The sequence below is a fragment of the Stegostoma tigrinum genome, chromosome 4 (genome assembly GCF_030684315.1).
Source record: "Stegostoma tigrinum isolate sSteTig4 chromosome 4, sSteTig4.hap1, whole genome shotgun sequence".
In the NCBI taxonomy this organism is placed as follows: Eukaryota; Metazoa; Chordata; class Chondrichthyes; order Orectolobiformes; family Stegostomatidae; genus Stegostoma; species Stegostoma tigrinum.
The window spans coordinates 5,089,866-5,113,187 of NC_081357.1; the positions used below are offsets into that span (position 1 = coordinate 5,089,866).

General features: G+C 45.8%; 1 protein-coding gene across 1 annotated transcript in view; it reads left to right on the plus strand.

The window, feature by feature from the left end:
* The window catches only part of LOC125452339 (dynein axonemal heavy chain 8-like), a 1,009,221-nt gene that overhangs the window by 120,622 nt on the left and 865,277 nt on the right, over positions 1 to 23,322 (plus strand). Inside the window, exon 7 of the mRNA XM_059645685.1 lies at positions 5,519 to 5,679. Coding sequence (XP_059501668.1) covers positions 5,519 to 5,679 — 161 coding nt within the window. The remainder of the gene's footprint in view (positions 1 to 5,518; positions 5,680 to 23,322) is intronic.

Here is a 23,322-nt window from a genome sequence, read left to right on the forward strand (position 1 = left end):
TGGCTATGTTTTCCCTTTATTCTTCTTCATCCCTACACTAGTGCCATACAGCAACAGTGCTTATTTTCCCCAGCACTTGTCTTTAGATGCAGGACAGTGAAAAACACGAGTTGTGTAAATTACTTTAATATTCCACCACCAGGAAAAACACACACATGGCCGACAAGCCAGTGACAAGTAGAGTCCCAAAAGGGTCAGTGCTTCTGTGAAAGCAAAAGTGAAGGGATCAAATCAAAATAGAATTGGAATGGGAAAATAAATCACTCCCCAGTGCCCACCTTTCTGTAAAGGCATTGAGATTGTTAGTGGACACCGTGTGCTCCCTCTCCAGTGAGATCAGGCTCAGACATTCACCACAAATGGCAGGCAGTGAGCCGAAATGACCACCTCCACAGCCTGCTGCCTGGACTGTTATTGGCCAGCTTGCCCAAGCCTAAGAGCAGACCCACAAGGAGATCGCTCCAGTTCATATTTCTCTCCCCTCTCCTCCTCCAAACCACCCCCCCCACCGCCTTTTACTTTATTAATATTCCACTACCAGGAGAAAATAACCCTGTGGTTAGGGAACCAGGGACAATGCTTATATGAAAGAAAAGGTGAAGGCGTAGATAGGGATCAAATCAAAATAGAACCAGGAGGAAATAGAGCTCTCCTCCCAACATTGCTCACACCTCTCCCTGAAAACACCAAGAGTGTTGGTGGACACTGTGCTCCCTCTCCAGGAACATCCAGACTCAAATGTTTGCCATGGAAGAGGGTCAGGCAGTCAGCAAAAATTCATCCCTGTTAATGCCTAGCTTGGCCAGACTCAGGAGCAGACCCACAAGGATATCACTCCTGTTAAGTCCAGTTCAGCCAGGACTCCCTGATTGGCCATGTTGTTAATCAAGAATCTTATAGTCAATGAGATACACTTGACCATGGTTCTGATCATGACATCCCTCCTGCCCCAAGTCTGGGCACGTAGGCCTGCTCCTTCTCTTGTAGCTTCTCCTGGGACATATTCACCCCAGGTCTGGGTTCCTTAGACTTAGACACAGGGAGGGTATATCAGATTGTAGCCTGTCTCTTGCATCCAGAGTGTCTCAGGAGAGAGTTTCTTCTTCTGGTGGTACTGGTATAGAGGCTGCATCCATTCAGACTCAAATCTTGATGCTAGATGGCCTCTCAGCCTTTCTGGCTGTTCTAAGGGGCCAGGTATGTTTATTTATCTCCTGCTTCATTTGTGCAATAGCAGCTTTCAGGCAATCCACATTTTTGTTCAGGACCAGTTTACCTAGCCAAACTTTGTATGTCATGGGACTGAACCTCAAGTTGACCTTTCCCTATGTTGGGCCAATTTAGTGTTTCTAGCATTCATAGAACTTGACAACACTAAGACATAGGAGCAGAAATTCAGTCCACCAGGTCTTCTCTACTGTTGAATCATGGCTGATAAGTTTCTCAACACCATTCTCCTGATAACCCTTGACCCCACTGACAATCAAAAAACCTATCTCCAGATTAAATATACTCAATGACCTGGCCTCCACAGCTTTCTGTGGCTGTGAATTCCATAGATTCACCACTCTCTGCCTGAAGACATTTCACCTCAAGTCGATTCTAAAAAGGCCTTGCCTTTTCTCAAAGGCTGTGGCCTTGGGTCTTCGTCTCTCCTACCACTGGAAACATCTTGCCAACATTCACTCTGACCAGGCCATTCAGTGTTCCCAGAGTTTCAATTAGATCCCCTCATCCTACTAAACTCTGTCAAGTACGGAACTAGAGTCCTCAAACGTCCCTCCTATGTTAAGCTTTTCATACCTGGGACCATTCTCATGAACCTCCTCCAGGAGGAGTGGGGGACCCAAAATTGCACACAATGCCCCAAATGTGGCCTGACCAGGGCCTCGGTAGTACATCCCTGCTTTTATATTCAAATCCTCAAAATAAATGCTAAAGTTGCATTTTCCTTCCTAACTACTGACTCAACTTGCAGGTTTACCTTGAGAATCCTGGATTAGAACTCCCACATCTCTTTTCACTCAAGACTTCTGAATTTTCTTCCCATCTAGAAAATCAATTATGCTTCTGTTCTCAGAAAAGTGCATAACCTAACTTTTCCACATGGGCAAAGAAGTGGCAGATGGCCTACATTCATAGTGCTTAAACATTTCTCCAAGGATGAGTGTGTACCTTGGAAGAGGAAAGGAGAAAAGGGAATGCTCCAGGTGTCCCAAGTAACCTACTTGGGCTACTGAGTTGACAAAACTGGGCTACACCCATTAGAAGCTAAAGCAAAGACATTCAAAGGGGCCCCACTCCCATGTCTGTCCTGGAGCCCAGGTCTTAGAACACAAGAACCAGGAACTCAACAAGATCATGGCTAATCTTAGTGACTGCAGTTCCGCTTACCCACCCTCTCACCATAACCCTTTACTATTAAAAAAATTCTCAGCTTTAAAGCATTCAGTGGCGAAACCTCAACTACTTCACTAGGCAGGGAATTCCAAAGATTCCCAGCCCTTTGGGTGAACAACTTCCTCCTCAATTCAGTCCTAAATCTGCTGTCCCTAATGTTGAGTCTTTGCCCTCTTGTTCTAACTTCACCCTCCAATGGAAACAACTTCCTTGCTTCCAGCTTAACTATTCTGTTCATAATTTATGATGTTTCTACAAGTCACCCCAATTCCACTAAATTCCAATCAGTATAGTCCCAGCTTACTTAGTCTGTCTTCATAAACCAAACCTCAACTTCAAAATCAACCTTGTGAATCTCCTCTACTCCCTATCCAGCACCTGTACATCCTTCTCCAAGAGAGGAGGTCAAAACTGCATGCAGTACTCCAGGTGTGGCCTCCCAGAACCCAATATAGCTGCAACATATCCTCCCTGCTTTTAAACTCAATCCTTCTAGCAATCAAGGACAAAATTCCATTTGTCTTCTGAATTTAGGTATTAATTATGGCACACTGCTGGGAGCCCTCATCTATTTGCAATTGCAGGCAAGCGTGGCTCTTGTCCAACTTCCTGAAGGACAGCCCTCCTGCCATTTTTGCATGCAAGTTGTCACCCAAGTGGTTGGTTATTTATCTGGCCAAGAGAAGCAGTTTATCGTTTACTTAAAATCCCCAGTCAAACTGAGCAGTCTGACTTCACAGTTGGTACTATTCCACAAACTTGCACAGCTTTGATAATTCCTTCCCTTTCCAGCCTCCTGACTTCCACCCCTACTTTTGCCTGTAAAGAAAGTGGCATCAGGCAGGCCTTGCTAGACAGAATTGCTTCCTGTTCATGTAAAGTGGCCTCGGCTCCTTTGATAGTCCCAAGCCCTTAGGACTTGACTCAGGCAGCCATTTTCTAATCAATGAATGTTCAGCCAATGAAGGTGAATCTTTCTCAATCAATTCTACCCTAGTTGACTTGGGCCCAAGCCTCTAGCTACAATCAGCAGTAGCTGAACCAATTGCTTCTCATACGAGACCAGAACCAAAGTTGTGTCCTTAATCTGTAATGGTTCTCTTGTACATTCTCACTTCTGGCTGATGTTTTGCACAAGCCTTCAGGACTGGATCTGCAACCACTTGCTACAGCTGCATATCAAACTCCAATAGGAACTGGGTGACCATTTGACCAGAGACTTTTATCTTAATTGTTTAAGATTTGGATGTTGCCAAGCAAGTTAACTGTTGCAGTCCACATGTCAGTGAGCTTCCCAGGCTATGCACTCTCATGGATACTGACCCATGAGTTCCTTACTCAAGTCAGGCCTCATAGGATCCCCTTGTTCCCTCAAGCCTACATACCAGCAATAACTAATTACTTTCTACACCATTCTAGAGAATTTTTAGCCATTTGGCAGAGGCTCGGCTTTGGTGTGGGTTTTTGCCCATGTCAGATTCTGCAGTTGCCTACACTGTAGTGGTATTCCCCAAACTCAGGCAGATCAGGTGTCCATTTTCATTTGGATGCCCTGTAGCTCCCATGCACCACTTATCACATTTTCTAATGACAAAGCCAGTTGTGCTTATTTGAAGTTTAGTTGGACTTCAGCTACTAGGCACTTTTGCATGGCTATGACAATTTATCCCATATACCAAACAGTCTGAACATCTCATTCAGGGTCAGCCCAAGTCACATGCCTCTTTCAGTCATCCTAACTTCATCAAAAGTCCCATTACAGATTCCCCAACTCAGCAATGACTGTTGAGTGAATTTTCTTCAGACATGTACAGGCCCACTCATGGCCACTGAAATAACTACACAGAGGCTGGTATCCCATCACCAAGTCACCCTTTACTTACTAACCAGACAGCTCAATGCCAGCCTCAGATAGAGGCGTCCAACTGCATCTCCTGTTTATATGTCAGCTTGGGGTCCCTGATTTGCTCAGGCTAACACCTCAAATCAAGAATCTAAGGCAATGGGATTCACCAGGCCATGGTTCTAATCACTACATCAGCAGACTTACAAACCATATCTTCTAAATGCTCATTGAAATCATTGATATGAATGATGAATAACAATGGATCGAACACCAATCCCTGTGGCACACTATTGGTTACCGATCTCCAGTCTGAAAAACATCCTTCTACCACCACCCTCTGTCTTTTACTGTCTAAAGAATGCTGTATCCAGTTAGCTAGCTCTCCCTGCATCTTGTGAGATTTAATCTTAATTAACCACGTGCCATTTGGTACCTGCCAAAGGCCCTGATAAAGTCCATGTAGAAAACATCATGTGCACTGCCTTCATCTATTTTCTTGGTCACCCCTTCAAAAAACTCCACCAAATTCATGAGACACAGTTTACCGTGGACAAAGCTATGCTGACTGTCCCAAGTGAGTTCATGCCTCTCCAAATGCCTGTCAGTCTATCTCTCAGAATCCCCTCTAACTACTTACCCGCCACAGCAGTTAGCCTCACCAGTCTGTAGTTCCCAGGCATTTTCCTGCAGCCTTTCTTAAATAATAGCAAAACATTAGCCAACCTCCAGTCTTTGGGCACTTCACCCATGGCTGTTGATGATACAAACATCATGATATAGTCTCTGTGTCCAAGCTACTACTGTCACCTCAACAGGAAGAGTTGGCACCTCCCTCAATGCTACAATTTGAGACAATGGCAACTGATAAAAAACAGATTATGGTGGTAGTTTAATAATATGCTCCAAGAGCAATAAAGTCACATGCCTCAATGGAATTTGTCCTTGGATGCTGCACAAGTTGTATGATCACAATTTGTCCATTCTTGAATGCAAAATCTGGTGAGTTTAAAATAGGCTGCCAATTTAGCCCAATTGTTGCCTCCTCCAAACAGATACCTGCCTTTCAGTGATGCAGTATTTTGTGGAAGTTGAAAGGCATTGTTAAATTGAAATAATTTGTCAAAAAGGATTTTCTAAATGCGGGTTCAGCAGAGTTCCTTGTCTTATTTGTCATGTGAAATTTAATTATCACTTTAAAAAAGTTACTGATGCTAAATGATAAAACAATTTCATTGCACTCTTATCAGTGTTATACTATGATATTTTCTTCAGGCGCACTAACAAGTCTTGAAAAAGCTGTAGTCCTGAAAAGTGAAACTGTTGATCTTTCCCAGCTGCGCTCGTTTGAACAAGTGACTGCTGCAGCATCTAACCCGGAAATAATTCTACAGCTTGAAAATGTACTTTTGATGTGGCACAACCAACTAGAGCAGGTTTGTATATTTAAAAAGTTTAATACTTGATGATTCAGTTAGCAACTTGAATTGCTGGCCAGACACTTGTTATTTCAGTGCAGATATGAGAGACACATAGTGACGCTGCAGAATCCATATTGTCACAGAATTCGAAGGAAATGTCTGGGAAATTGAGTTTAATGCAATTTAATGAATTTAGTTTTATTCAGAAAAAGTTGGACTATGAAATACATAGTCAAACCCCGGATAACTATTAAACTGAGCTGGTACTTACTTCATAGAGATGCAACTACAGAATAGTTGTAGCCCTCAGACTGTGACCTGATAAACCCCCAAGACCCAACCCAATTCCTTGCTGACCTGACTTCCCCAGATGCAGGGCGCTTTACCTGCCCTGCCAGACCCGATTTCTCCTACCTGCCTGACCTACCCTAAACGTTAGGGTTCCCTAAGGCGTTGATAAGGTTCCCCATGGCAGGCTGATGGAGAAAGTGAAGTTGCATGGGGTCCAGCTAGATGGATAAAAAAACTGGCTAGGAACAGGAGACAGAGAGTAGTAGTGGAAGGAGATTTCTCAAATTGGAGACCTGTGACCAGTGGTGTTCCACAGGGATCTGTGCTGGGACCACTGCTGTTTGTGATATACATAAATAATGTGAAGGATGATATAGGTGGTCTGATTAGCAAGTTTGCAGATGACACTAAGATTGGTGGAGTAGCAGATAGTGAAGGGGACTATCAGAGATTACAGCAGGATATAGATAGATTGGAGAGTTGTGCAGATAAATGGCAGATGGAGTTCAATCCAGGTGAAGTACAGATTGGGAGCAATTGTTCCACAGAAAGGGCACAGCAGACATGTGGAGGCTGTTTAAGGAGCAGTTGTTGCGAGTGATGTATATATTTGTTCCTCTGAGACAGGTAAGAAGGGGTAAGATTAAGGAGCCTTGGATGACGGGTACAGAGGTGCTTCTTGTCAAAAAGAAAAAGGCAGCGTACGTAAGGTGGACGAAGCAAGGGTCTAGCACAGCTTTAGAGGATTACAGGCTTGCTCGGAAGAAGCTCAAAAGTGGACTGAGGAGGGCCAGGAGAGGGCACGAGAAAGGCTTGGCAGGAAGGATTAGGGAGAACCTGAAGGCATTTTACTCATACGTGAGGAGTAAGAGAATGATCAGGGAGAAGGTAGGGCCGATCAGGGATAGCATAGGGAACTTGTGCGTGGAGTCTGAGCAGATAGGGGAAGTCCTAAATGAGTTTTTTGCTTCGGTTTTCACAAAGGAAAGGGACCTTGTTGTGAATGAGAACTTTGAGGAGCAGGAAAACAGGCTTGAACAGATCAATATCGAGGAAGTTGATGTTCTGGAAATTTTGCCAAACATTAAGATTGATAAGTCCCCAGGGCCAGACCACATTTATCCTAGATTGCTCTAGGAAGCGAGAAAGGAGGTTGCTAAGCCACTGGCGAAGATCTTTGCTTCCTCACTCTCCACGGGAGTTGTACCGGAAGATTGGAGGGAGGCAAATGTTGTTCCTCTTTTCAAGAAAGGGAATAGGGAAATCCTGGAAATTACAGACCAATCAGTCTTACATCTGTGGTCAGCAAGGTTTTGGAAAGAAGTCTGAGGGATAGGATTTATGACTATTTGGAAAAGCATAGCGTGATTAAAGGGAGTCAGCATGGCTTTGTGAGGGGCAGGCCATGCCTTACAAACCTTATTGAGTTCTTTGAGGAAGTCACGAGACAGGTTGACGAGGGTCGAGCAGTGAATGTGGTGTACATGGACTTCAGCAAGGCATTTGAAAAGGTTCCCCACGGCAGGCTCATTCATAAAGTCAGGAGGTATGGGATACAGGGTGATTTGGCTGTCTGGATTCAGAATTGGTTGGCTGACAGGAGGCAGAGTGTGGTTGTAGATGGTAAGTATTCTGCCTGGAGGTCAGTGTTGAGTGGTGTCCCACAGGGCTCTGTTCTTGGGCCTCTGCTCTTTGTAGTTTTTATAAATGACTTGGATGAGGAGGTTGAGGGGTGGGTTAGTATGCTTGCTGATGACACAAAGGTTGGAGGTGCTGTTGATAGTATCGAGGGCTATTGCAGGCTTCAGCGAGACATTGACAGAATGCAGAGCTGGGCTGAGAAATGGCAGATGGAGATCAACCTGGATAAATACGAAGTGAATGGAATAAATAGGGAGAGAGGGGGAGGCGGACCGAAGATGGAGAGAAAAGAAGATAGGTGGAGAGGAGAGTATAGGTGGGGAGGTAGGGAGGGGATAGGTCAGTCCAGGGAAGACGGACAGGTCAAGGAGGTGGGATGAGGTTAGTAGGTAGGAGATGGAGGTGCGGCTTGGGGTGGGAGGAAGGGATGGGTGAGAAGAAGAACAGGTTAGGGAGGCAGAGACAGGTTGGACTGGTTTTGTGATGCAGTGGGTGGAGGGGAAGAGCTGGGCTGGTTGTGTGGTGCAGTGGGGGGAGGGGACGAACTGGGCTGGTTTTGGGATGCGGTGGGGCAAGGGGAGATTTTGAAGCTGGTGAAGTCCACATTGATACCATTGGGCTGCAGGGTTCCCAAGCGGAATATGAGTTGCTGTTCCTGCAACCTTCGGGTGGCATCATTGTGGCACTGCAGGAGGCCCATGATGGACATGTCATCTAAAGAATGGGAGGGGGAGTGGAAATGATTTGCGACTGGGAGGTGCAGCTGTTTATTGCGAACCGAACGGAGGTGTTCTGCAAAGCGGTCCCCCTCTAACCTCATCCCACTTCCTTGACCTGTCCGTCTTCCCTGGACTGACCTATCCCCTCCCTACCTCCGCACCTATACTCTCCTCTCCACCTATCTTCTTTTCTCTCCATCTTCGGTCCACCTCCCCCTCTCTCCCTATTTATTCCAGAACCCTCACCCCATCCCCCTCTCTGATGAAGGGTCTAGGCCCGAAACGTCAGCTTTTGTGCTCCTGAGATGCTGCTGGGCCTGCTGTGTTCATTCAGCCTCACATTTCATTATCTTGGATTCTCCAGCATCTGCAGTTCCCATTATCACTCATAAATGCGAAGTGATGCATTATGGTAGGTCGAACGTAAATGCTGAATATTGGATTAAAGGCAGGATTCTCGGCAGTGTGGAGGAACAGCGGGATCTTGGTATTCAAGTGCACAACTCCCTCAAAGTTGCCACCCAGGTGGATAAGGTTGTTAAGAAAGCATAAGGTGTTTTGGCTTTCATTAACAGGGGGATCGAGTTTAAGAGCCGCAAGGTTATGCTGCAGCTCTACAAAAGCCTGGTGAGACCACACTTGGAATATTGTGTCCAGTTCTGGTTGCCCTATTATCGGAAAGATGTGGAGGCTTTGGAGAGGGTGCAAAGGAGCTTTACCAGGATGCTGCCTGGATTGGAGGGTTTGTCTTACGAGGAGAGGTTGACTGAGCTCGGACTTTTCTCTCTGGAGGACTTTTCTCCTCTGAAGGAGGAAGAGAAGTGACCTGATCGAGGTGTACAAGGTAATGAGAGGCATGGATAGAGTCGATAGCCAGAGACTTTTCCCCAGGGCAGGATTGACTGCCATGAGAGGTCATAGTTTTAAGGTGTTAGGAGGAAGGTATAGAGGAGACCTCAGAGGGAGGTTCTTCACCCAGAGAATTGTGAACGCATGGAATAGTTTGCCAGTGGTAGTCGTGGAAGCGGAGTCATTAGTGACATTTAAGCGACTGCTGGACATGCACATGGACAGCAGTGAATTGAGGGGAATGTAGGTTAGGTTATTGTATTCTTGGATTAGGATTATTCCACGGCACAACATTGTGGGCCGAAGGGCCTGTACTGTGCTGTACTTTTCTATCTTCTATGTTCTATGTTCTAAATGCGAGGTGATGCATTTTGGAAGATCTAATTCAAGAGTGAATTGTACAGTAAGTGGAAAAGTCCTGGGGAAAATTGATGTACAGAGAGATCTGGATGTTCACGTCCATTGTTCCCTGCAGGTGACAACGCAGGTCAGTAGAGTGGTCAAGAAGGCATACGGCATGCTTTCCTTCATGGGGTTTGAGTACAAGAGTTGGCAGGTCATGTTAGATTAGCTTAGATTAGTGCAGTTGTATAGGACTTTGGTTTGGCCACATTTAGAGTACAGCGTACAGTTTTGGTCACCAAAAGGATGTGGCTGCTTTGGAGAGGGTGCAGAGGAGGTTCACCAGGATGTTGCCTGGTATGGAGGGCGCTAGCTATGAAGAAAGGTTGAGTAGATTAGGATTATTTTCATTAGAAAGACGGAGATTGAGGGCGGACCTGATTGAGGTCTACAAAATCATGAGGTATAGACAAGGTGCATAGCAAGAAGCTTTTTGCCCGAGTGGGGGACTCAATTACTAGGGGTCATGAGTTCAAAGTGAGAGGAGGAAAGTTTATGGGTGATATGTGTGGAAAGTTCTTTACGCATAGGGTGGTGGGTGCCTGGAACGCATTGCCAGCAGAGGATGTAGACACAGACACGGTCGTGTCTTTTAAGATATATCTGGACAGGTACATGGATGGGCAGGGAGCAAAGGGATACAGACCGTTAGAAAATAGATGACAGTTTAGTCAGAGGATCTCGATTGGCACAGGCTTGGTGGGCCGAAGGGCCTGTTCCTGTGCTGTAATTTTCTTTGTTCTTTGTTCTAAACACTATGTAACCTATCTTGCCACTTTGCACCCAGACATCCTACCCCTTCCTGCTTAGTGTCCTACCCATCTGCCACCCTACTCCCCCACAGATGGCACCCTACTTACCTGGCACCCTAACCACATAAAATCCTACTTAGCTGGCACACTCCTACCTACTCATCTGCCATCCTACCATAGCATGCAAAACTCCTCCCCAGCTGGAACCCTATGGAGCTGGCACACTACTTACCTGGTACCCTAGTACCTACTCATCTGGTATCCCACTCTATACTCAGTTAATATCGTTCCCAACTTGACACCCTACTTACCTTGCACCCTACCCCTTCTTCCCTCCAAGCACCTGAACATCACCCATATCTTACTTACTTATTGTTTGACAGCAGCTGATTTCATAGCATGGCAGCTGAAAGCTGTGAAAACGGAATGTGGTTTATCTTCCTCTGATGATTCTGTGTTATGAAGGGAATAACAGAATGGAAGAATGGCTCTGCAGCTTAGGGAGCTCTTATCTGAACCTCCTCCCAGAAATGTGCAGATCCTTTCCTTCATAAAAATAGTTGAGAAGGTCCCTCATGGTAGGCTGGTCCAGAAGTCGAAGTCACATGGGATCTATGCTGAATTGGTAAGTTGAATATGAAATTGATTTGATCATAAAAGACAGAGGGTTGTGGAGGGGTTGATTTGCTGACTGGCTGCCTGTTTCCAGTGGTTTTCCACAAGGATCAGTGCAAGGACTTCTGTTGTTGTAAGATAAAAAAAATGATTTGGATGAAAATATAAATAGTCTGATGGTAAGTTTGTAGATTTCATGAAAATTGTGGATAGTGAAGAAGGTTGTGAAAAGATAGACTAGGATTTTGATCAGTTGGAAAGTTGGGCGGAGAAATGGCAGATGGAGTTTAATTTGGCCAAGTGTGAGACCGTGTATTTTAGGAGGTCAAATAGTCATGGAGTCATAGAGCATGGAAACTGATGCTTCCATCCAACTCGTCCATGTTGACAAGATAACCAAATTAATCCCATTTTCCAGAATTTGGCCTATGTTCCTTTAATCCCTTTATGTACATGTACCCATCCAGATGCCTTTTAGATGTTGTAATTGTGCATGCCTCACCACTTCCTCTGGCACTTCATTCCATACAGACTCCACCATCTGCATGAAAATGTTGCCCCTTAGGTCCCTTTTTAAATCTTTTCCCTCTGACATCTCTGGAGCTTCAGGGAAAGTAAAGCACGAGCCTATTCAGTTTTTCACTATAGCGCAAACCCTCTAATCCTGGCAATATACTTCTAAATCTTTTCTGAATCCTTTGAAGTTTCACAACATCTTTCATGAGCTCCCAACTCCTATGCTTAATGCTCTGACCAATAAAGGCCGTGTTCACTATCGTGCCTATCTGTGACTCCACTTTCAAGGAATTATGAACCTGTACCTGAGATCTCTTTGTTCTGCAATGCTTCCCAGGACCCTATCATTAAGTATATAAGACCTGTCTTGATTTGCCTTACCAAAATGCAGCACTACACACTTATCTACATTAAACACCAGCTGCCGCTCCTCAGCCCATTGGCCCATCTGATCAAGCACTACTATACTCTGAAATAGCCTGCATTACTGTCCATTGCTCCACTAATTTTGGTGTCATCTGCAAAATTGCTAACCATACCTCATATATTCACATCCAAATCATATATATAAATGACGAAAAGCAATGGAGCCAGCACTGATCCTTGCGGCACACTGCTGGGTACACACCTCCAGTCCATTCAACACCTCTCCACCATTACCATCTACCTTCAAGCCCATTCTGTATCCAAATGTCTAGCTCTCCCTGGATTCCAAGTGATCTAACCTTAATAACCAGTCTACAGCATGAAACCTTGTTGAATGCCTCACTGAAGTCCATATAGACAATGTCCACCACTCCGTCTTCAGCAATCTTCGTCAATTCTGCATAAAACTCAATCAAGTTAATGAGACAGAATTTCCTACGCACAAAGCCATGTTGACTATCTCTAATCAGTCTTTACCTTTCCAAATACATATAAACCGTGTCCCTCAGAATCCCTTCCAATAACTTATCCACTGCTGATGTCAGGCTTGCAGATCTGTAGTTCTCTGGCTTTTCCTTACCACCTGTCTTAATTAATGGGACCACAGTCTTCTTGCACCTTGACTGGCTATCGATGATACAAATATCCAGCAAGGGGCCCTGTAACCACTCCTCTAGCTTCCCACAAAGCTTTGGGATATACCTGATCGGGTCAAGAGAAAATGCAAGAGGGAAACTGGAGCATTGATTTGCAGAGGGATCAGTGCCACTCAATAGCTCTTTCAAAGTGGCAACACAAGTTGATTAGATGGTAAAGAAGGAGAATGGTACACTTGCCTCCATCAGTTGAGGCATTGAATATGAAACTTCTCAAGTCATATGGCAACTATATAACACCTTTATTAGGCCACATTTGGAGTATTGTGTGCAGTCCTGGCTGCCACACTATAGGAAGGATGTGGAGGATTTGGAGAGTGTACAAAAGAGGCTTATCAGGCTGTTGCCTGGATTGAAGTTTGTTAGCTATAAGGAGAGTTTGGACAAACTTGGATTGTTTTCCTCAAGCATTGGAGGCTGAGGGGCGACCAGATAGAAGTATACAAAATTATGAGAAGCATAATAGTGTGGATAGTAGGTGTCTTTTTCCCAGGGTCGAAATATCAAATACTAGGACACATAGATTTAAGACGAGAGGGCAAATTTTAAAGGAAATGGATGAGGCAAATTTTTTTTATACAGTGGGTGTTGGGTGTTGGCTGTTAGGTGTCCAGAGCGTGCTGCCAGGTGGTAGAATCAGATAAGATAGAAAAGTTTAAGAGGCATCTAGACAGACACACGAACAAGCAGGGAATAGAGCAATACAGACCATATGCGGGCAGATGGGATTATTTGAGTATGGTATCATGGTCACCCCTGAAATGGTGGACGGAAAGGCGTGAGATTGCCTTTTCATGGAGAATCCAGCCTAATAAGCTCATGATATTCAAGTTTTATCTTCTGGATAATTATTATAGAAAAAGCTAATGTTGGAAAAATTGGTTTTCCAAACTGTTGTCAGTTTTGGAAGTAATGCATCACAATTCTAATCAGACTTGATCATGATTTCTCAAACAAACTTTAATTTTATAATTCAAGCATTTATAATAGACTGGTGTTACTTAAAGGTACAGTTGTACTTTTAGGATAGGGAGGGGCAACTCTGAATTTTGCTGTGTAAATCTTACACCTCACTTGGCTTGTTCCGCAAGAGACGAGCTTCTTCAATGTTGCAGGCCCATTGTTGATTTGAGCCCAGTTCAGGACTCAGCAACATCACTGGACGCGTGGCAGTGATGATGTTGGTGGAGGCAAGTTGGTGCCAAAGAATGGCGTCACGGTTTCAACGGCAGCATCTTAATTCCATTGTTGGGCCCGGGTATCTGATAGCGTAGGCTGTGGCCTTCTGCCTGTGGTAGCATGGAAGGCATTTGGTCAACCTGAATGTTTGCAGACTGTGGAATAGACTTTGTTTTTCTGGCAGCGAGGACACATGGCAGAGGCAGGGTCTGATCTAAGTGTTTTGGTTTTTTTGGCAGTTTCTTTTATTTCTGCTTCTGTTTTTATTCCTGTCTTTTGTATATTAAGAAGACGCAGAGAATGTACAAAGTGACTTTGTACACTTTTCACTGTACTCCCGTATTCTTGAACTCAAGTACACATGACAATAAAATCTAAATCCAAAATAGACAGCTTGCTCCTCAATACATTTCACTGGAGACATAAGTATACAGTAACCTGGGAGTGAATAACTTTTAAATGAGTTTTCATAGTCTAGGAGAAATATATTAAAGGCAAGTGCCAGGTGTTGTATTCTGGATGCAGTTTGATTGGTCAAAAAAATGAACCATCATTGTACAACGATGGTTTCATTTTTAGAAACTTTTACTAGTAGACTACAATATATACACATTACTTTGATTTGAAACATGCAAATATTCAATATTCTCAGAGATAATGGGGACTGCAGATGCTGGAGATTCCAAGATAATAAAATGTGAGGCTGGATGAACACAGCAGGCCAAGCAGCATCTCAGGAGCACAAAAGCTGACGTTTCAGGCCTAGACCCTTCATCAGAGAGGGGGATGGGGGGAGGGAACTGGAATAAATAGGGAGAGAGGGGGAGGCGGACCGAGGATGGAGAGTAAAGAAGATAGGTGGAGAGAGTGTAGGTGGGGAGGTAGGGAGGGGATAGGTCAGTCCAGGGAAGACGGACAGGTCAAGGAGGTGGGATGAGGTTAGTAGGTGGCGGGGGGTGCAGCTTGGGGTGGGAGGAAGGGATGGGTGAGAGGAAGAACCGGTTAGGGAGGCAGAGACAGGTTGGACTGGTTTTGGGATGCAGTGGGTGGGGGGGAAGAGCTGGGCTGGTTGTGTGGTGCAGTGGGGGGAGGGGACGAACTGGGCTGGTTGAGGGATGCAGTAGGGGAAGGGGAGATTTTGAAACTGGTGAAGTCCACATTGATACCATATGGCTGCAGGGTTAGCAGGCTAACTGCAGATGGTGGAACTTAAATTCAATAAATATCTGGAATTAAAAGTCTAATGATGACTGTGAATCCGTTACTGATTGTTGGGAAAAAAGACATCTCATTCACTAATGCCTTTGAGGGAAAGAACCTGTCATCCTTACCTGGTCTGGCCTACATGTGACTCCAGACCCACAGCAGTGTGGTTGACTCTTAACTTCCCTCTGGACAATTAGAGATGGGCAATAAATGCTGCCTAGCTAGCAATGCCCTCATCCCATGACGGAAATAAAGGGAAAAAGTCATGAGTAAACCTTACCCACGCTGGTAAATTCTTTAACGAGATCCGGAACTTTCTTATTAACTGACCTCTGATCAGGCTATACATTCTTTTGCTTCCACTGGGATCTATTTTACCAGTTTAATAAACCTCACTTGCTGATCCTGTTTTACTACATCTGTCTTTCCAGTGCTTTTCTTAAACCACCAGGACTGTTATTCCACGTGTCATACTTTATTATAGTGAAAACACCTGAGACTTTTTACTTCTATTCCCTCCCTCATGAGTTTCTTTTTAATCTGTGGCAAACTGTCTTTACTATCTACCTTTGCTATCTCCAATGAGATCGGCTTTTCCTTTACTACTTGAGGATTTCTCTTTTCCCCCAGATTCTATTGCTCACAGATTGAAATTGATGGTGGAATCAAATGTTGATTTATGAACTAACGCATAATCATCTACAATTCCTGCTGCTAACCTTGCAGTTTTAACTCTCTGCCCTTCCACATGAGTTCTCACTACTTCAGGAAGTGAAGTTTTGAGCTCCTCCAAAATAACAGTCTGTCTAAAAGCTATGTCCGATCTATTTTCAATGCCCTTGTCCATCATTGAAAGTTTGTTGAATCCTTTCAAATTCCATGTATGTTTGACCAGGTTCCTGCCATAGATTCCTAAGTGGTTGCCTGTACGCTTCTGGCACTAGTTCATGTGCACTCAAGATGGCTTTTTTCACCTCATTATACTTCCCAGATACTTCATGTGAAAATAATGCAAATAGCTCACCAGCTGCCAAGGGGCTCACCTTTGTCCCCCTCCACCCACACATCAACGAATACCAGTCACGTCTGGACATCGAGCTGTTTTTCTGCCGCCTCCACCTCCACGGTTACTTCTCTAACTGTGAGCCTAACCCTCCCTCCACTGACCCCTTCACCCACCTCCAACACAAGCCCTCCCCCTGGACACCACCCCCAGGCCTCCTACCCTCCCTCGACCTCTTCATCTCCAACTGCTGTTGAGATATCAATCACCTCAACTTCTCCACCGCCCTCACCCACTCCAACGGCCACCCTGCAGAACCTGCAGCCCTCTGCTCCCTCCGCTCCAATCCCAACCTCACCATCAAACCTGCAGACAAGAGAGGCGCAGTTGTAGTATGGCGCACTGACCTTTACATTACTGTGGCCAGACGCCAACTCTCTGACACCTCCTCCTACAGCCCCCGAGATCATGACCCCACCCCTGAGCACCAAACCATCACCTCCCAAACGATTCACGACCTCATCACCTCAGATGATCTCCCACCCACAGCCTCCAAACACATTGTTCCCCAACCCCGCACCGCCCACTTTTAGCTCCTTCCCAAAGTCCACAAACCCGCCTGCCCTGGCTGACCCATTGTCTCCACCTGCTCATGCCCCACCAAACTCATCTCCACCTATCTGGAGATCATGTGAACTGCAGATGCTGGAGAATCCAAGATAACAAAGTGTGAAGCTGGATGAACACAGCAGGGCGAGCAGCATCTCAGGAGCACAAAAGCTCATGTTTCGGGCCTAGACCCTTCATCAGAGAGGGGGATGGGGAGAGGGTTGTGAAATAAATAGGGAGTGAGGGGGAGGCGGACCGATGATGGATAGAGGAGAAGGTGGAGAGGAGAGTATAGGTGGGGAGGGGATAGGTCAGTCCAGGGAGGATGAACAGGTCAAGGAGGCAGGATGCGGTTGGTAGGTGGGAAATGGAGGCCTGGCTTGAGGTGGGAAATGGGATAGATGAGAGGAAGAACAGGTTAGGGAGGCGGGGACGAGTTGGGCTGGTTTTGTGATGCAGTGGGGGGAGGGGACGAGCTGGGCTGGTTTTGGGATGCAGTGGGGGAGGGGACAATTTTGAAACTTGTGAAGCCCACATTGTACCATTGGGCTGCAGGGTTCCCAAGCGGAATATGAGTTGCTGTTCCTGCAACTTTTGGGTGGCATCATTGTGGCACTGCAGGAGGGTCATGACGGACATGTCATCTGAGGAATGAGAGGGGGAATTAAAATGGTTCGTGACTGGGAGGTGCAGTTGTTTATTGCGAACTGAGCGGAGGTGTTCTGCAAAGCAGTCCTCAAGCCTCCGCTTGGTTTCCCCAATGTAGAGGAGGCCACACCGGGTACAGTGGATACAGTATACATTGGCAGATGTGCAGGTGAACCTCTGCTTAATATGGAAAGTCATCTTGGGCCCTGGGATGGGCATGAGGGAGGAGGTGTGGGGACAAGTGTAGCACTTCCTGCAGTTGCAGGGGAAGGTGCCAGGTGTGGTGGGGTTGGAGGGGAGTGTGGTTCGGACAAGGGAGTCACGGAGAGAGTGGTCTCTCTGGAAGGCAGACAAGGGTGGGGATGGAAAAATGTCTTGGGTGGTGGGGTCGGATTGTAGATGGCGGAAGTGTCGGAGGATGATGCGTTGTATCCGGAGGTTAGTGGGGTGGTATGTGAGGACGAGGGGGATTCTCTTAGGGTGGTTATTGCGGGGGCGGGGTGTGAGGGATGTGTTGCGGGAAATGCGGGAGACATGGTCAAGGGCATTCTCGACCACTGCGGGGGGGATGTTGCGGTCCTTGAAGAACTTGGACATCTGGGATGTGCGGGAGTGGAATGCCTCATCCTGGGAGCAGATGCGGCGGATGAGAAGGAATTGGGAATAGGGGATGGAATTTTTGCAGGAGGGTGGGTGGGAGGATGTGTATTCTAGGTAGCTGTGGGAGTCGGTGAGCTTAAAGTGGAGATAAGTTTCTAGCTGGTTACCTGAGATTGAGACAGAGAGGTCCAGGAAGGTGAGTGATGTGTTGGAGATGGCCCAGGTGAACTTGAGGTTGGGGTGGAAGTTGTTGGTGAAGTGGATGAACTGTTCGAGCTCCTCTTGGGAGCAAGATGCAGCGCCCGTACAGTCATCAATGTAACGGAGGAAGAGGTGGGGTTTGGGGCTAGTGCAGGTGCAGAAGAGTGACTGATCCACGTAATCTACAAAGAGGCAGGCATAGCTTGGGCCCATGCAGGTACCCATGGCCACCTCCTTTGTCTGTAGGAAGTGGGAGGAATCGTAGGAGATAATAAAATGTGAGGCTGGATGAACACAGCAGGCCAAGCAGCATCTCAGGAGCAGGAGAAGTTGTTGAGGGTGAGGACGAGTTCGGCTAGGTGGATGAGGGTGTTGGTGAAGGGGGACTGGTCGGGTCTGCGGGACAGGAAGAAGCGGAGAGCCTTAAGGCCATCTGCTTGAGGAATGCAGGTGTATAGGGACTGGACGTCCATGGTGAAAATGAGGTGTTGGGGGCCAGGGAGTTGGAAGTTCTGGAGGAGGGCGTGTGTGGTGTAATGGACATAGTTGGGGAGTTTGTGGACCGGTGGGAGAAAATGGAGTCCAGATAGGTGGAGATGGGTTCGGTGGGGCAGGAGCAGGCAGAGACAATAGGTCGGCCAGGGCAGGCGGGTTTGTGGATTTTGGGAAAGAGCGAGAAGTCGGCGGTGCGGGGTTGGGGAACAATGAGGTTGGAGGCTGTGGGTGTCACCTGAGGTGTTGAGGTCATGGATGGTATTGGAGATGATGTTTGATGCTGGGGGGTGGGGTCATGATCAAGGGGCTGGTAGGAGGACGTGTCGGAGAGTTGGTGTCCGCTTCTTCCTGTCCCGCAGGCCCGACCAGTCCCCCTCCACCGACACCCTCATCCGCCTAGCTGAACTCGTCCTCACCCTCAACAACTTCTCCTTCGATTCCTCCCACTTCCGACAGACAACGGGGGGTGGCTATGGGTACCTGCATGGGCCCAAGCTATGCCTGCCTCTTTGTAGGTTACGTGGAACAATCCCTCTTCCGCACCTGCACTAGCCCCAAACCCCACCTCTTCCTCCGTTACATTGATGACTGTATCGGCGCTGCCTCTTGCTCCCAAGAAGAGCTCGAACAGTTCATTCACTTTACCAACAACTTCCACCCCAACCTCAAGTTCACCTGGGCCATCTCCAACACATCCCTCACCTTCCTGGACCTCTCTGTCTCAATCTCAGGCAACCAGCGAGAAACTTAGGTCCACTTTAAGCCCACCGACTCCCACAGCTACCTAGAATACACATCCTCCCACCCAAACCCCTGCAAAAATTCCATCCTGTGTTTCCAATTCCTTCGTATCCGCCGCATCTGCTCCCACGATGAGGCATTCAACTCCCACACATCCCAGATGTCCGCATTCTTCAAGGGCCGCAATTTCCCCCCCGAGGTGGTCAAGAACACCCTCGACCGTGTCTCCCGCATTTCCTGCGACTCATCCCTCAAACCCCGTCCCCGCAATAACCGCCCCAAGAGAATCCCCCTCGTCCTCTCAAACCACACCGCCAACCTCCGGATATAACGCATCATCCTCCTACACTTCACCATCTACAATCCGACCCCATCACTAAAGACAACCCCACCCTTGTCTGCCTTCCGGAGAGACCACTCTCTCTGTGACTGCCTTGTCTGCTCCACACTCCCCTCCAACCCCACCACACCCGGGACTTTCCCCTGCAACCGCAGTAAGTGCTACACCTGCCCCCACACCTCCTCCCTCACCCCCATCCCAGGCCCCAAGATGACTTTCCACTTCAAGGAGATGTTCACCTGCACATCCGCCAATGTAGTATACTGCATCCACTGTACCCGTTGTGGCCTCCTCTACGTCGAGGAAACCAAGCGGAGGCTTGGGGACCTCTTTGCAGAACACCTATGCTCGGCTTGTAATAAACAACTGCACCTCCCGGCCACGAAGCATTTTACCTCCCACTGTCCCCCCCCCGATTCCTTCGATGACATTTCCGTCCTGGGCCTCCTGCAGTGCCATAATGATGCGACCGAAAGGTTACAGGAACAACAACTCATATTCCGCTTGGGAACCCTGCAGCCCAATGGTATCAATGTGGACTTCACAAGCTTCAAAGTCTCCTCTTCCCCCACCGCATCCCAAAACCAGCCCAGCTTGACCCCTCCCCCACTGCATCACAAAACCAGCTCAGCTCGTCCCTGCCTCCCTAACCTGTTCTTCCTCTCATCTATCCCTTCCTCCCACCTCAAGCTGCACCTCCATTTCCTACCTACTAACCTCATCCCGTCCCCTTGACCTGCCCGTCCTCCCCAGAGTGACCTATCCCCTCCCTACCTCCCCACCTATACTCTCCTCTCCACCTATCTTCTCTAACCATATTTGGTCCGCCTCCCCCCCATTTATTTTCGAACCCTCTCTCCATCCCCCGTTTCTGATGAAGGGTCTCGGCTCGAAATGTCAGCTTTTGTGCTCCTAAGATGCTGCTTGGCCTGCTGTGTTCATCCAGCCTCACGCTTTGTTATCTCAGATTCTCCCGCATCTGCAGCTCCCATTATCTCTCTCTTAACAGATGTACCTATCAACTTTTGTTTTGATCAACAAACCCATGTGGTCACCTGCCATTTCATTTGTTTCGCCATTTTCTCAAATGAAATGAGAAAGGCTTCTACATCCTCCTCATCAAAGATGGTAATGCTTGGATGTATTTAAACAAATCCCTGCTTGGCTTTTGGCTACGATGGGTTTGCTCTTCATCATTGATCTTCACCATTTTAAGTCAACTTCCCTCTTTCATTGCCAACTTCTGAAGTTCAAAAACATTCAGTTTCTCCCTGTCTTCTTTCTGCTTCTCCCTCTCTTCTGCTCGTGTCATCCTTTCTCTTTCTTTTTCCTCTACTTTTAATCAGAATTCAAACTTTCATTTCATCTTTTTCTGTTTCTTCTGCCATGGCTATTCTTTCCTTTTCATTTTGCTCTGCTAGGGGTGTTCTTTTTCTTTTCGCTTTGCCATTGCTTCATTTGCAATGGGATTTATGCAATTTCCAGTGATTCTGATTGCATTTTTGGCAGTCATAAATGCTTTTGCTGCAATTATCTTCCCTTTCCTCACAGACACAGGCTACTCCGACTTCAGCTTGCTTTCCAATTGAAAAAGCTTTCCCTTGCTCACTTTTTGTAAAACTCCCTGAGTGACTTCTTCCATCTCCAGAAAATTTGTGGCTGCTGAAAGAGTCATTCTTATACTAGACCTATGCTATTTAACCTAACCAAATGCAACATCTAAGAAAGAACAACACCAACACTCAACACTCACTGTTTTTGAGTCTAATAATCCTAAAATCAACTTGTAATTAGAGATTTTGACCCTGGACAAACCTTAATTTGTTATGTACTGGACCAAACTCCCTTTAGATAGATCAGGAGATAGCCTAGATCCTAACTTTCATCTTATTTAGGGTGCTGTGTTCCAGATGTAATTCGATTGGTCACATTACTCTACAATTTAAGCATCACTTTTATTCTACACCCTGTTACAGTACAAGCTAAAGAAAAAGGAGTTGGTATAACTTTAACTCTACGGAAAACTTAACAGAATAATAGATCATTTAACTATGAAACAGCAACTGTTCTAATATACTAACATTCAATAAACCCACCTCTGGCAAAGGCAAATTAAATAAAATAGATTGTCTCAAATTCAATGTTTTTCCATTCCAGGAGAAGAGATCATTAAGAGAAAATTCTGCCTGAGAGAAAAAAATCCAGCTTTTTGCTGTGGCTGAGAGAGATGTACGATCGCTTGCTCAGCCACCTTGAAAACACTAACATCTGAAAGCTAAGCTAAAACCCTGGTTCAATGGAAGTCAGGCTCCACCCATCATGGGGAGGCAATGGCCTAGTGGTATTATTGCTCGACTATTAATTCAGAGACCCAGGTGATGTCGTGGGGACCTCTCAAACCTGTAGCAATGTCACACTATCTGTCCAGTTCACTTTTGCTGACAGTATTCTTTTTTCATGGTAATTCCCTTTATTTAAATTAAACCCAGTTGTTTTCATCGCAAGGTTCTTGCAGTCATACTGAATATTAAATTCTATGATCATTACTACCAAGATGATCTTTTAGACTCTGGTCATTTATTAAATCTGCATTATTACCCATTCGCAGATCAAGATAACCTGCTCCGTGTTTGCTCAAGGAACCTGTCCTAAATAGACTCTATGAATTTGTTGTCGTAGCTACCCTTTCCAATTTGATCAACCCAATCAGCATGAAGATTAAAGTCACTCATAATTATTGCTATAGCCTTTATATAGACTCCTATAATTTGTTGATTTATTGACTTTCAAACAGAATGGCTGCTATTTGGGGGCTGTACACTACTACTCCCAATGCCTTCTTTCCTCTACTGTTTTTTACCTCTGCCCAAATAGACTGTATGGCACGCAAACCTAGATCATCTGTCAGAAATGTCTTCATTTCATCTCTGATTAACAGTGCACCACACTGCTTTTTCCATCTTCCTGTCTCCTGGAAGGTCAGATATCACTGAACATTATGTTCCCAGTTTTGTCTGTGAGATCTGTTTATTTAGAGATAATGGGAACTGCAGTTGCTGGAGAATCCAAGATAACAAAGTGTGGGACTGGATGAACACAGCAGGCCAAGCAGCATCTTAGGAGCTATTTATTTACTTCAGTTTGTCTGCCTTATTCCACATGCTTTGTGTATTAGGATACAAAGCCTTTAGGTTTGTACTCTTATCAAATATCCATACACTTGGAGACAGTACTGTGCCTTAAAGAGAGATTTATTCTGTGCTGTTGCAGAGAACTGTTGCTATAGTAATACCGTAATGTCTGCTTGAGAAGCTATGGTTAAACAGCTATGAGCTCCCTGAGTGTTTTCTTTTTCAAATTAAACAAAAGATAGAGTTAGACTGGCACAGACTCAGGGTTTTAGTTTTGTTTTCAGTTGAGATTTGGGATTGGCTGTTGAAGTGAACAAATCCAACTCTGGCTTCTGCAGAAAAAAACCTTGAATTCCCTCTGTGCTCCTTGATTTTTTTTTCTTTTGATATTTCTTTGGTATTTCTGGACTGAAAGGGAGAAAGTAGAACATAGAACAATACAGCGCAGAACAGAAGTACATGAGAAAAATCTGCTAAATTTGTCTTTGCCAAGGGTGTATATATGCAATGCTATTATATTGTAACTGTTGATGATTTGCGGTTAAATAATGTATGTATTCTTAAATGTTTCAGTAGAGTTAAAGTTATGTTAGATCTTTTTTTGTTTGTGTTTTAACAGTGTTGTAAGAATAGAATGT